Consider the following 13794-nt stretch of genomic DNA (forward strand, 5'->3'; position numbering starts at 1 on the left):
GAGTGGAATCCTAATGTGTATGTGGCACTATTTTGAAATTACAAATAACATTCAATATAAAATTGTCAAAATGTTGAAAGTAAACATTTTGTATATTATAATAAATTATTTTCCAGTTTTAATCGCAATGTCAGTATGAAGTTCCAGTTCAAACTATGGATTCTCATCTGTGTAAATGTATACATAAAGATTCTGGGACTAGTACACTCACTTCACATTAGAAACCCATGTAACTATATTAACACACCGTCCTTCCCTAGACACCTGGCGTTATCAACCAGTACCGCACTGAATAGTAGGAGTTTTTCATCGTTACAAGAGAAATTTTCCTCTCTAATATTTAATTATGCCCCGGAACCCATTTTTAACGTTTTAAATAATAATATTTGTACCAGTAATGTATTCAATAGTAGTATAAAGGGGTTTTTGAGGGGAAAGTGTAGGACCAAATTTCAATATTTGTTCATAAATAGCAGTAGCATGTGCAGTGGAGTAAGAATAACAATGCTAAAAGATAAAATAAGTAAAAAATATATTATAAAGGATGATGAATTAGATGAAGAAGATCGAGGAGGTTATGAACATTATGAAAAGGATGATGGTGAAGATTATGAAAAGGATGTCGGTGATGAAGTTGAAGAAGTTGAAGAAGTTTATGAAGATAGTGGAGAAGATGCTGAAGAAGTTTATGAAGATGATGAAGGAGATTATGAAGAAGGTGATGAACAACATGAAGGTGAAGAAGGAGGAGGGGGAGAAGGAGGAGAAGATGATGAAGAAAAAGATGTGATAATAGAATCGGATGGAACAAAAACAAGGAAAAAAAAGGTCAAGAAGAAAAAAAAAGTGGATGAGTGTAGATTATTAGATGTTTACAAAAATGATATGGATGAACTGATAGAACTGTGTAATCAAGCAGAAACTCTATATGAAGAGTACGGAGATCCGGCAAAGGTGTTAGAGGAGCTGGATATCGAGCCAGCAGTAGAGATCTCAGATGATACACTAGTGTGCCTTGCAAGAAGTCTGCTTAACAGACCACCACCACCGAGAGATTACTTTGGAAGAATGATGTACGAACTTGGCTTCCTAATGATATACAATAACATAAAGAAACTAAAAAACCATTTCATAGAGACACTGGAAGATAAACTTTCAGGGAAACCAGATAAAGATTTTAAAAGAAATAAAGAGTACGTGTTTGGAATAGAACCATTGGATTTTGGAAGGAAAGTCCAGCCACTCTCGGAATGTTCTATAAGAGGATTCCTGAATGAAAGGTATTTTGACCACCTGGAAAATATGGCAAAGTATAACCCGAAAAGAGCACAAAAAATATTAACGGTGGTTCACAGAATACATAAACAGCCGAAGTTAATCTCAGATTTTGATAAAAACGCAAACGACACGCAAATAGTGGACGACGTGAAGAATATAGTCACAGCAAAATCAGAGTCATACAGGGAATTCTTAGATAATTACCCAGACCTAAAGTGGCCAACAAACGATGATGATTTTTTAGACCTATACTCATTATGGTATGACCCGAAGATAGAAACTAGATTAAAATTGTCTAATATAATAAAGGAGCATTATCTGGATAGTTTGAAGCCCGAGTCAAAAGGATTAGCGAAGATTATAATAAACATGTTGGTGAGTCTGATATCAGGATTAACAGCTGGAAAAGGAGCAGAAATGGGTATTGACTATTTGTATGATAGGAACCCTGAGTTGATGGACTTTTTATTTAGGCATAAGGGGAAATTAAAGTATATATTTATGGGACTATCATATCTCATCTTATCAGACCAAAAGGAAGAAATGGACTACTTTGGAGAAGTAATGAAGATATTATATTCAGATGTGCAAACATTGGAAAATCAATCGGTAAACGCATTGATGGAAAGAGTTTGTAAAGGACTTGGATCAGAAATGTCAGTAGAAAGTATGATCAAGAACCCATTTGGAAAGTTTGATGTTAACGTGGATACAAGATCAGAAATGTTTGAAGTGATAACAAGAATAAGGAGAGATAATTTAAATAAGTTGGCTGAAGCAAATAATATAAGCCAACATGATTTAAGACTGCAGATGGAAAAGGTATCAGTATTGCTAACATTTAAGTCCTTTTTGAAATTTATAAAATTGTTCGCATTCAATGACTTTAAAAACCCGATGGGAAAAGGCGATAACGAGGATTCCCTCCACTTACAACTTACCAATATTAAAGAACAAGAGCCAGACTTAACGAATATTAGACTACCACCATATTATGATATTAAAGATAAAGATTCACCAGATTACAATTTGCCAGATGAGGAAAAGTTCGTCGACTTCGATCCCGAAAACATGTTTAATAATTTCTGCGTCATGGAATCAGAAGGACCTGGAGATTTGCCAGAAGAAATAAGACAGCTCATCACAAACCTAAGATACATAAATGCAATTTGTTTACCAATGTCAAAGACAAGCGTATATAGACTAATATATACAATTGGATGTTATTTGGGATTAATGAATCACTTGCCAAAGACATATGGATGTGAAGTGTTAGGATATTATATTTCAGGAGAAGACTTTATGGCGGGTAAAGTGGGTGAAGAGGACGATTATAGCGAGTTGTACAATTTAGATGATAAGGAAATGGGGCTGCCACCGCCAAACGTCAAAAGGTACCGATTCAATGCAATGTTGATGACCTTTTTCATGGTCCAGCTCTTCACAGACTTCCAACCATTCGTTACAGTGACAACTCCCAAGGATTTCGGGAAGGATACGGAACATGACTTTCGAGTGTTCAAGAGCATGGGAGTGACGGATGAACAAATACAACTTTTCAGACAAGCTCCAGTAATGTCGTCAGGACTCGACGATATAGAAATTTGGGCAGAAGAATTGCAAAGCAACGGAGGTCGAATCAAGAAAGAAAATATCAAGTATAAATACGGGATCGTGCCATTCGACGAGATTTTTGGTGAAACGGAGGAAGAGAGAGAGAAGAGAGAAGCGTATGAGATCGAAAACTTGAGAGATGATTTGGTGAAGTTGTATTCAAAGAAGGACTTCATCCCAGAAATAATCAGTTGCATTTCAAAGGTGTTTTCCGTATCAGAGAAGTTTCTGCTGAGCAACTTCCCGAAATTCTTTGTCAACATAGTGTCCAACATAATATACAAGAGTCTTAACCAAGAAAATAACAATTTCCGACACTGTCTATCATTGTTTAACGTGGCGAAGGATGAAATGACAGTGAATAAGATAAGGAACAGAATAATGGAAATACATTTTCATCACATGAACAAAAAGTATTGTGTGGATGGTAATAATACGTCGGGAATATCAGAAAATATAAGGGAAGTGCACTCTGATATGAGATTCATCTCAAATAAGCTGGAGTTGGATGAGGAAACGTTTCTGAATTATTTCAGAATTTACACCTTTTCATGCCTAGTGCAGGATTTGTCTAAGCTTGACTTTACAAGGATGACCAAGAGTGATTTGGAAAAAATTAAAATCAAGTATGAAACTAGCGATATTGTGCTCATAAATGCACTCTGTGAACTAATAAAGGAGAAGGCGTACGATTCTAAGAGGTCACTTCTTGAAGCCAGCGAGTTGGAGGATTTCTACTTGATTGAAAAGCACCTCCATACACTTCTGGAAATGAAAAGAGCTGTAACAAACTCACTTTCAGGTCTTGTGGACACAAAGTACATGTACAGAATCACCAGAGCATTTCAACAGAATAAGATCTATAAGCCCAAGAAATTCACGTGCCATGAAGTCATAGGAACCTTTGATATATTTAACGTGCTAGAAACCAGTGATAATTCTGAGGAAAGTAAGGTAGAAAAATCATCTGGAACCAATTCTTCTGGAACCAAAATTTCTGGAAAAATGGTTGAAAATTCCCCTGAAAAATTCCCTGAAAAATCCAGCAAAGTTGTATTGGAAACTTATTACGGAAATTTTGATAAGGATAGACTTAAGGAGTTCAAAGGGGATTGGGAAATGATGGAGAGTAGCGAAAAAATGTCATATTACCAGAAGATGAAGATGAAGGAGAAGAATGAGGAAAAGCGAATCTACAAGACCTTACCATTGTACGGAGTTGATTCAGATTCCACTTACCGTGAGCGCCGTGAAATAGAAATGCTGGTAGAAAAGGGCAAACTCCCACCTTTATTTAAGGAAATCCCAACTGAATTCCATGTCGGACATAGAGAAGTCCATCCAGATTATGTACCCTTAAATCCTGAAAAGTACGTAACGGATAAAGACAAAATGAGTGTCGTTGACTCTAACCTGGTTTACAAGGCCTGGGTCATTTACAATTACCGTAGAAGAGGAAACACACTACAACATACGGATAACTTTGTATCAATCTTCCCATCCACAAAACTGTAACCAACATTATTTATACTATAACAATAATATTAAAAATAATTGTATATTATGTTGTAGGCTTGTTGAGAATGGATATAATGATTGGAAGCATATGTATATAAGACATTGTATAAGAAATGATGATATAAAGTGAGTTTATAAGTAAATAAATAAATAAATTAGTTCTGAAAGAGATTGGAAAAGAGAATTGAATATCGATGACCCAAGTAGTAAGAAATTAGACGAAGAAAACACTAAGATATTTGAAAATTGTTATGAAGAGGAACTTTTAAGAGTCACAAATGCCCCAATAGATAAAGTACAAGATGATATTGGGAACACCTCAGACTTCTTTTTCGACCCATTTTACCTCTCAGTGGTAAAGAGAATCGATTACGTATTCACTATGGAAGAACCAACAGATGAACAAATGAAGAAACTAGAAAAGCTGCAAAAGTTTCTCAAACTTTCAGACAAATCCATCGAAATCGTCCACACCAAATGCTTTTCAGTATGAATTAATTATACAAAACCAAGAAACATATATTTAAAACTATAAATTATTCAATAAAATGTAATTATATATATAAGTAAAACCAAAAGTAATATTTTTTAGTATGTGTTCCAAGAGTTTGTGAAGAAAGTATTGCAAGAACACCATGGGGAAAAGTTGAAGGATTTGACTACAAAATATATTAAACCATTTGCACAGAAATTAAATATTTCTCAGGTAAAATAACGATATATATGTACAATAATGTGAATTAAGTGTTATAATTTGTAATAATTGTGTTCAGCTGGGCTATAATACGGTACTGAGTGAAATGGTGTATTGTCATCTCAATTTCATTTTCTATAAAACGTTCAATGAGTGTCAAATTGGACCACAAATGCTCGCAAATATAGACCAATTCATTAAGATGTGTGAAGACTTTGAGATCAATATGGGAGAATTGAGGTTCTCCTTTGGACTAGACACATTTAGTGATACCACAAAAGTGCTTGAAAAGTTCATCTTCTCATCAGTGGATGTTGACAAGTTGGTTGACATGGACAAGTTTAACCGCTTGTGTGACTTGATAGGTCTGAAAGGCGAAGCTAGAAGAAAAGAGCTTGAAAAAAGAGGAATTGAGTTCTACTTCAAGTACATGTTTGACCACTACAAAACTAACATTTACCTTGAAACCTTTGATGACTTGAAGAACTTACACCACGTTTACGGACTCAATGAAGATCACTTCAAAAAACTCATTTATAGATACAGACTGGTTTGAAATAGATATTTACAATATCTACATTTTTTATATATTGAGCTATATTAGGTATATATAATGGGTTGTTAGGTATATATTGGGGTAGCAGTGTAGTTATTTATATATTGGGGTAGCAGTGTAGTTATTAATTATGTATAATTGTGTAGATGAGAGTGTTGGATGCATATAGTGGAGACGCAGGTTTTAAAGATTTCAACAGGTGTTTGGAAGTGCTAGTGGGCGAAGATATTAGCAAGTACATTGAGCTGGATAGAGATATGAGAGTTAACTGGCTAGTTAACATAATGAACGAAATTCTGGAGGAAAAAAAGTTCAACATCAATAGTTATTTGTACCTGAATAGGAATTTGTCGGATATAAAAAACAGTCCAAAAGGCTCCAAGTACAGTGAAATAGTGGATTTACTCAAGGCGACATGTGATAAGATCCTGATAAAGGATGATGAGATAATGGAGGCTTTATTCTTCCACGCTGATGAAAATATAGAATACATTACCTACAGAATAGACAAGATGATCAGAACGAGCAAGGACGAGGAGGCAAAAAAAGAGGACGAGAACTATGATAGCGAAAAGATTAGGGATTTTGAAGACAGAGCATCTAAAAGGCAGCGGACCGGAGCTGAGTCTCAAAGTCAAAACAAGTTTTATGAATTGGTGACTGACATGATTAAGATAATTGCAGCGACTCCAAAGAGTATGAGTAACTACATTAAGGGTAAGATACGGATTGCCGACGCTGACCCCGTCAAGAAGATACTGGTTCAGAACGCGCACTCTGATGATGAGCTCATCGGATCTCTAAAACTGGTGGATTTATACCTTGAAAAGTGATTTCAACAAACTAATACTATTACCAAACTCTATATACTTATATATACTACTATTGATATATATATAATATACTAAGTATATACAATATAGTATAATATTTAATACCACTAATATAAAATATAATATACCAAGTATATATATTAAATACATAAATGTATTGAGAGAATAAAATTATTATATTTAAAGTATCAAGTCATAAGCTGATCTCTGACGTCTAGAGTGAAGACTTCCCCGAAGGATCTCAAACCCCTCTTAAACGATTTTTTAATCCAGAAGGCAGTACTAGCGAAGAAACCCATGTCGTAAGTGGGCCAAAAGTCGCGATTACGCTCAAAAAGCTTAATGGTCTTAATGTAGCCATCGCCCAAAAAGGCGAAAACCACTAGGAAGAAGTAAGACAACAAAATGTTAAATGACGATACTTGTCCGTTCCTGCTCCGGTCCTTTTTGCAGTTTTGCATCGCAATTTTAACTTCCTTTTCCGACAATCCAGGCCCTTTGGGGCCGAAACTGATGTCAGTGTTGTTGACGATGGTGGGATTTGGTATGGTTGTGCTTTGAACACCGGCCCCAGTAAACCCTACCGTCTTTAGAATTGCGTGACTAAGTGAGAAGGTGAAACACACCGTCGCAAGCACAGAAGTGTTTCCAGTCATGAGTTTCCCGAATGTGGACTCAGGGTAGTGGATAGGCACGAAGAAGAGGATTATGCAGATGAAATATGGGATCGCAAACAACCAGACGAAGTGCCAGTGCTTGTTAAGGCTCCAGTCACAATTAGGTCCAATGTGATAAGCGCACAAGATTATATTAATGAGTGCAGGGGCGATGAAAGTAATGAGGATGGATACGTCTATTCTGTGTGCAGTAACCAGGTCTGTGAACCTGTAGGGCGCAATTGCTGGAAACACTAAGTACACCAGACCCATTGCTATTGTGCTCATTAGAATTGGTGACGCTGCATTACAAACTGATTTGTAAAACGACAAATCCACGAAGAAACTCAACGATCTACTTAATCTTCTTGTTAAATCTCTTATATATACACGCTTGGACCTTCGTTCCAGGTCTTTTAGTCCCTTTTGTCCCAGCCTTACATCGGAATCCATTTCACTATAGATATCACTGCCACTATCGTTTTTGTTAAGTTTATCCATATTTTTATCATTTTGTGCTGAGTTTTGATCAGAACCAGCAATCACAATTGCAGGGATTTCAGTGTTATCAATTAAACTGTTTCTTCTCCTTTTGGATGTGAACTCACCCAAAAATCCCACTGTCCAGAGCGTGGCTGCAACTGCTGATATTATTATTGCGAATATTATCTGGTACACCAGGATCCAGTACTCGACGTCGTAGTTCTCCCTACCTCTGTTAAACTTGAGGAACAGAATGTGGTAGACTGAGACCTGAACTCCTGCGAACGGGATTGCGCCTGCGAAAAACGAAATGTTATCCACACTCACCGACATCACTATTGACTGGTTCATTCCCATCGCGAATCCCGATAGTACCAGACCCCAGTAGTAAATTGTTAGGTGGCCCATTTTCCCGTTTCCTGCGTAGGCGTATAGAACCACAAAGTATAGGCTGCAAACTAGCCAGTTTGTTATTACTGAGATCACATTGTTGTAATGAGCGTACTTTCTAGGTGTGAACAGTATATACAGAGTCATTAGTAGAATTCCTAGAAAAATTGCAACTTCCATTGCATTGTGGATCTTTGTGATAAAAATATCCACATTTCTTCTCGGAATTGAGAACCTTTTAAGGGCGAAACTCGAGGCTGTTAGTGCGATTCTTAGGCATTGGTACAGTGTAAAACCAGCCATGAACATTGCTGCCTTTTGTACAAGCTTTAAATTTATTTTTCTTTTCAACATGACTAAATTAGCATATTAGTTCTTTTGATCAGGATTGTTATTGGTTTGAAATTTAATTTAATTCAGTTATTTGTTTAAAAATTAGATTTATAAAAAATATTTTGGCATTTTCATGGTTCCTGTTACTTGTTAAAATAAAATACATTATAGATCTATAAATACATAAATTGGTTGTTGATCAGAAATTAATCACTTTTTCTCCTCGAACCCCATCCGTGAGAAAATGAGACTAAAGGTTGGCTTAAATCACTGAAATCTTTTTAATTTAATTTATACATAAATTTAGAATGGTTTGATGGTTCTATTCCCAGGTTTATATTCCTGCTGTAGCCACTTTTATACAAAATTACAAGTCCCGTTTATGACTTTTCCAACACTCAATACTATTTACTTATTACTCTAAACTAGTTTATTTTAACTATTTAGCAATTTTAAACGCTTTGATCTATAGATTCTGGCAATTTTTTATTTATTTACGCTATTGATCTAATCATTAACTGTGTAATCTGAATACTAAAATCAAGATCATGAATAGACTTGGGTTGTCTATAGATGTAGACATAAAGTGTACGGATATAAAAGTAGATTAGTGGAGTATCAAATGGTGTTAAGAAAGGTCATTAGTTGTTGAGCGTTGAGTTGATGGTGCTCAAGTGGTTCGTTTAGTGAGAGCAGGAGTTGTTTGGCAAGTTTCATTTCGCACACGTTTTTGAGTGGCGAGTCATCAAACTCGAACTCGTCCCAGTCTGAGTCGTCTTCGTCAGAATAATCGTCATCGTAGTCGTAATCAGTGTCGGAATCTGATTCTGAGTAGTGGTATTCTTCTTCTGACTGATCCTTTGTATCCTTTGCGCTTTGCAGCAAAGTTACCAGCAGGTTAACTACCGAGGAATTCTCGGCTTTAGTCACATTATTCTTTATTAGTGTACAACATGTTAAAATACAATATTTCCTTCCCAATTTCCAAGTACAATATAACGAATTTTTCAATATGAAATCTAATATAGATAATATATTATTATATATATTATCAAATGTAATATACGTACTATTATATACAATACTGTAGTATTAATGGTGATTAATTTGTACCTGTGAGTATTTTAAGATTGTGTAAAGAATTCTGGTTGGAAGCTAATGTTGTGGAATTTTGATAATAGTACATGATTAGAAGACATGTTAGTCTCATAAATTGCATGTTGTTTGGCGCCAGGTCGTGGAAGTTATGCTTTTTATAGTTGCTCAGAAGTGAAAGCACTCTGCTACAGGAATCCTGAAGTAGACGATCAAAAATTGAGTTGAGGGCTGCAGTGTTTAAGCTGACCTCAAGTGAGTCTGAGAGTACCTCATGAACCTCATCAGTAAAGCCGTTATTGGAAGCCTCTTTGCAGGTCCTATATAGATCTTCGAGTATTGCAACAAAGCCTTGTGAATCCCTGTGTGCTAGAGCAACCAGGGGGTCCCTCAGGATTGCAAAGTCTGTAACGTACTCAAAGCCCTGCGTCCTGATAAGGTTTAGAAGGTCTAGGAATAGCTGCCAGAAGTTTCCGAACCCAAAACCTGAGGAAAGTACAAGCTGCTTGATGGAGGCGATGTCAAGCAGTTTGACAAGGTTTGCAAGCAATAGCGATGCCTCGTCCAGGTAATCGAAGGAATTTTCGTCAGGCTTAGTAAACAGAAGTTTTAGCAGGTTAACAATAGTACTGATGATTATCAGATAATTGTTTAGCTCCAGGGCAAGTTTCTCCTCTGACTTTTCCTTCCCTGCCTTCTCCTTATTCTCTGATGGGCTCAGCAACCTTATTATCGTGTTCAATGTTTGCAACATACTCCAACGCACCAACGTCTTCTCATCATCAGCATAATCCACTACATAAATGTATAATTATATAAATATGTAAATATATAAATATATGTAAGGTCTATGGTAGAATATCTATGTAAAATAAGAAACCGCTAATGTTAGATTCTTTGTTGAGTAAATTCTTGGTAATATTGTTGGAGATATTGAGGATGATATCCTTGGCGTAGGGGATAACTTCGTAGGAGTAGCTGTCGACAATCTCGCCGAGTACTGAGGTGACGCTTTCCAACTCAATTCTGTTCATTAGCATGAAGAGCCTCTGGAGGAGGACTGAGATGGACTTGACGATGACGTCTTGGAACATGTCGTCGTCGACTCTGAAGAGCTCAATTACTGCGTTTGCGGCCATAACCGAGACGAGTAGTTCTGGATCCGCCAGTAGGTCCAGCAGTCTGAAGTAAATAGTTTTGAGTGTTTCAAAGTTTCTGAAGTTGTATGCTCGTTTTAAGACACAACCACACAGCCATGCGGCTCTGGTCCTGATCCAAATATCCTCAGAATTAAGCAATTGAACCACCTTGCGCTCTAATAGCTCCTCACCGTCAATTTGTAGGTGATCATAGTTTGGTTTGTTCTTCTTCTTAGATTCCTTGTTAATTATTGATTTAAGATTATTTCCCGAGTAAGAGTTGTGGGTCTGGCGAGTTTTCTTTATTAGTTTGTCCGACACGTAGCCTATGATTGAGAGCGTTGAGTAAAGTAAAGCGCTGTCGTTGTTCTCGAAGCAGGCTCCTATAACCTGCTTGATCTGTGTCAGGGATTCCTCAGTGTACGACTTCACCAGCTCACGCAGAAAATCCGAACAGCTCCCGCGGTTGCTGTAAAACTGGTAACACACGTCAGACAGTGACTGTATAAAAGTCTCTGGGTCCTCCTCGTAGATGCTCACATCCTCTTTTGTGTACTTGAAAGTGCTCAGGCAATATACTCCTATTATCTGGCTCAAATTTCCCTTCAGTATGTAGTGGAATTGCGACTCCACGTTCAGGCTGTGTCGCAGATACGTCCACATCAGGTGGTGAGTCAGGTTATTCAAAGTCAACTTGTACTCTGACTCCAGCTTCAACATGTTCAACACCAGGACCAAGTACTCATCTATTAAATTTTTATCAACCTTAACTATAAATAACTACCAATAACTATTTCACTAAAATCATGTAACAAAATAATTGACTAGTATAAAAATTACTTGAGTAATTGTTTGAGATGAAGAGCGAGTAGAATTTTTGTCTGTTATCGTCATCTGAGAAGGAATTTTGTCTTGAAATGAAGCGGTTGAGTATTCTCATTGCCCACTTCACACACTTAAACTGCTCAAATTTACACAACATTTCTTCATTCTCGTTCCCCAACTCCGAAAATGGCGCCACCTATACCATTATTAAATATTATGGTTAAAATTGTATACAAACATCTAGATCTTTTTTATTCCAGGTAAGTTGCCATTTGGTGAAGTCATTGATGGTGTACTTGATTAGCGTCATCCAGTGTTGCATTGAGTCCCTCAGGATTGGAATTGTTGGAGAGGTCAGGAGCGCTGAGGAAAAGTAGATTTTAAGTACCAGGTGAATAAGAGTAGCTGCCTCGTCGTTCCCCAGGCCTATTTTAGATGCATCCTCAGCCACTGCCATCAGCGGTCCCAAAAAGGCCGTAAGAACCTCGTTAACCTCGGAAGCCTGGCCACTTCCGTGATATTCATACTTGGTCATAACCTTTCTCAGGCAGTAGAGTGAGCATAAAACACGATCCGAGTCCGTTCTCTGACCGAGATCAGAGGAAATCGAGGATAACAAATTCTTGATTTCGTTCACCTCCACGTTAAACATTATGTGTCTAAGGATTTCGTAGCACTGGTTCCTTATCCCTTTCTGGCCGGCTCCCACACTTACTAAGCACAGGTACAAATTGTCCAGTAGGAACGATCGATCAGAAGCTGTGATAACGGTTGACTCCGATGGTCCAAAGTCCGATGACGAGCTCCAGTTCGAGAGCACGTGATTCTTGAGTCTAATTGATGCTGCCAACCGCACACTATCATCACACTGGAAGTTCGACATTACCCTCATCAGGGAGGCCACTGATCCTTCTTTGTTCGAAAACTAATCATAACTTATTTTAAGGGTAATAGACAGTAAATTTAGCTAAGATATCGAGGTGACTACTCTATTATAGTAAAAATATATTAAAATATAGTAAAATTTAAGATATGGATCGGAAATTTGTTCTACAACTAGTTAGGTAATAAATTGATTAGATAAATTTATAGAATGGTGTTAATAAATGTTAAACTATACTTTGATCAAGTAATCTTCGCATTTTTTCCTATATTGGTCATCTGATGAGACTGAGCCTTCCAGCGCCTGTACTAGATACTGGTGATTATTGACGTCGATTTGATCCATTTAAACTATTATTAAAAATTTTCTGGATAGAAATAAATAAAATTAATATACAAGTAGGATTTACTAAATATTTTTGTATTAATATTTTGAAATAGGGTGAGTTTAGAAAAAATATATTCTCATTTAAAAGATATTATTCAAATGTGTTTTGAAAATAGTTCATTGTATTAAAATTAAAGTGGCATGGATCAAATTAAACAGATTGTTCTCCGATTGAGTTTAAGGGTTCGAACTTTTGGTTAGGTCCCAGAATATCTTTGTTCTGATTGAAAACTGGAAGCCTTTTTCCAGATTTTTCTCTAACCAAAAACGCCGTCTGTTTCCCTTGTAATTTCTCCTTCAAAAAGTCTAACAACACCAATTCAGTTGGTTTTTCCTTCTTACTGTCAAACAACAGCCTGAATCTCAATTATTTCCTTTATATCCATAATGGTGATATAGCATAGAATATTGTATTGTTTTACCATTTATCGTCAATATTCCTAGCGGATACCCAATGTGAGTTAAGATTGAGTAGAAAGGCGTGTTTGTGATCTAATAATCCTTCTGTTATGCTGTCTACATGAAGCCTTGTACACACAAATTCCTTCTTCTCCAAAGCCTTTTCCAGTACCTAATAAATTCTATCCCACTGTTTTAATATATGTTGTATTTTAAAATGTTAAATGATAAACTAGCCAATTTATACCATAAAATCAAAATTACTAGTTGATTCATTCAAGGCCATTTGTTCACATTCGACCTCACTTAGACCTAAATTCACATATATAATACTTATTATTTATTATAGTGAATATATAACGAATTACCGGCTTGCGCTAGAAAATCACGTTCGAGTTTACTACATTCCATGGATAAAGATTGGAGATCGGCTAGTCTAAATTCTGGGCCCTGAATTGTGGTTATAACTGAGTAGATTTAAATTATTAGTTGTAGGAATAATTTTGTTTAAAAATTACTTGGAAAATACAGTTAAGTGCGTGGAGGCCGCAAGTTGATTCACCTAGTGGCTGTAGTTCCCAGTACACATGGGAATCCATCACTTTTGGTGGAAAATTTAAGTTTCACTCCAATATTGAATTAAATATATATAAAATTGTATAATAAAATTATGAATTGTGATTACATTCTGGTGTTGATGTGTGGGTTGAG

At 36.4% G+C, this 13794-nt stretch overlaps 4 protein-coding genes across 4 annotated transcripts, besides 14 other annotated features; 1 reads left to right on the plus strand and 3 right to left on the minus strand.

The window, feature by feature from the left end:
• Positions 1–13: 13 nt before the first annotated feature.
• TA12050 (uncharacterized protein) lies at positions 14–6493 on the plus strand (the record flags this gene model as incomplete). Its single annotated transcript, XM_947391.1, has 7 exons — positions 14–90; positions 135–4403; positions 4465–4536; positions 4570–4897; positions 5003–5116; positions 5184–5654; positions 5807–6493. 7 exons carry the CDS (start codon positions 14–16, stop codon positions 6491–6493), a joined length of 6018 nt encoding a protein of 2005 aa, XP_952484.1.
• Positions 74–90: a sequence feature (1 probable transmembrane helix predicted for TA12050 by TMHMM2.0 at aa 21-43).
• Positions 135–186: a sequence feature (1 probable transmembrane helix predicted for TA12050 by TMHMM2.0 at aa 21-43).
• A 188-nt stretch (positions 6494–6681) lies between the features above and the next one.
• Positions 6682–8376, minus strand: TA12045 (membrane protein family member, putative; the record flags this gene model as incomplete). The annotated part of the gene is made up of 1 exon (XM_947392.1): positions 6682–8376. One exon carries the CDS (start codon positions 8374–8376, stop codon positions 6682–6684), a length of 1695 nt encoding a protein of 564 aa, XP_952485.1.
• Positions 6844–6912: a sequence feature (11 probable transmembrane helices predicted for TA12045 by TMHMM2.0 at aa 21-43, 58-77, 84-106, 116-138, 145-167, 182-204, 308-330, 345-367, 380-399, 409-431 and 489-511).
• Positions 7084–7152: a sequence feature (11 probable transmembrane helices predicted for TA12045 by TMHMM2.0 at aa 21-43, 58-77, 84-106, 116-138, 145-167, 182-204, 308-330, 345-367, 380-399, 409-431 and 489-511).
• Positions 7180–7239: a sequence feature (11 probable transmembrane helices predicted for TA12045 by TMHMM2.0 at aa 21-43, 58-77, 84-106, 116-138, 145-167, 182-204, 308-330, 345-367, 380-399, 409-431 and 489-511).
• Positions 7276–7344: a sequence feature (11 probable transmembrane helices predicted for TA12045 by TMHMM2.0 at aa 21-43, 58-77, 84-106, 116-138, 145-167, 182-204, 308-330, 345-367, 380-399, 409-431 and 489-511).
• Positions 7387–7455: a sequence feature (11 probable transmembrane helices predicted for TA12045 by TMHMM2.0 at aa 21-43, 58-77, 84-106, 116-138, 145-167, 182-204, 308-330, 345-367, 380-399, 409-431 and 489-511).
• Positions 7765–7833: a sequence feature (11 probable transmembrane helices predicted for TA12045 by TMHMM2.0 at aa 21-43, 58-77, 84-106, 116-138, 145-167, 182-204, 308-330, 345-367, 380-399, 409-431 and 489-511).
• Positions 7876–7944: a sequence feature (11 probable transmembrane helices predicted for TA12045 by TMHMM2.0 at aa 21-43, 58-77, 84-106, 116-138, 145-167, 182-204, 308-330, 345-367, 380-399, 409-431 and 489-511).
• Positions 7963–8031: a sequence feature (11 probable transmembrane helices predicted for TA12045 by TMHMM2.0 at aa 21-43, 58-77, 84-106, 116-138, 145-167, 182-204, 308-330, 345-367, 380-399, 409-431 and 489-511).
• Positions 8059–8127: a sequence feature (11 probable transmembrane helices predicted for TA12045 by TMHMM2.0 at aa 21-43, 58-77, 84-106, 116-138, 145-167, 182-204, 308-330, 345-367, 380-399, 409-431 and 489-511).
• Positions 8146–8205: a sequence feature (11 probable transmembrane helices predicted for TA12045 by TMHMM2.0 at aa 21-43, 58-77, 84-106, 116-138, 145-167, 182-204, 308-330, 345-367, 380-399, 409-431 and 489-511).
• Positions 8248–8316: a sequence feature (11 probable transmembrane helices predicted for TA12045 by TMHMM2.0 at aa 21-43, 58-77, 84-106, 116-138, 145-167, 182-204, 308-330, 345-367, 380-399, 409-431 and 489-511).
• Positions 8281–8376: a sequence feature (Signal peptide predicted for TA12045 by SignalP 2.0 HMM (Signal peptide probability 0.631, signal anchor probability 0.026) with cleavage site probability 0.309 between residues 32 and 33).
• A 597-nt stretch (positions 8377–8973) lies between these two features.
• TA12040 (uncharacterized protein) lies at positions 8974–12642 on the minus strand (the record flags this gene model as incomplete). The annotated part of the gene is made up of 6 exons (XM_947393.1): positions 8974–9374; positions 9469–10245; positions 10331–11359; positions 11430–11610; positions 11653–12339; positions 12535–12642. 6 exons carry the CDS (start codon positions 12640–12642, stop codon positions 8974–8976), a joined length of 3183 nt encoding a protein of 1060 aa, XP_952486.1.
• Positions 12643–12861: 219 nt separating this feature from the next.
• TA12030 (uncharacterized protein) lies at positions 12862–13682 on the minus strand (the record flags this gene model as incomplete). Its single annotated transcript, XM_947394.1, has 6 exons — positions 12862–12915; positions 12947–13040; positions 13107–13255; positions 13331–13395; positions 13452–13533; positions 13602–13682. The coding sequence occupies 6 exons, from the start codon at positions 13680–13682 to the stop codon at positions 12862–12864; spliced, it is 525 nt and encodes a 174-aa protein (XP_952487.1).
• Between the last annotated feature and the right edge of the window lie 112 nt (positions 13683–13794).

The sequence above is a fragment of the Theileria annulata genome, chromosome 2 (genome assembly GCF_000003225.4).
Source record: "Theileria annulata chromosome 2, complete sequence, *** SEQUENCING IN PROGRESS ***".
Taxonomy (NCBI): domain Eukaryota; phylum Apicomplexa; class Aconoidasida; order Piroplasmida; family Theileriidae; genus Theileria; species Theileria annulata.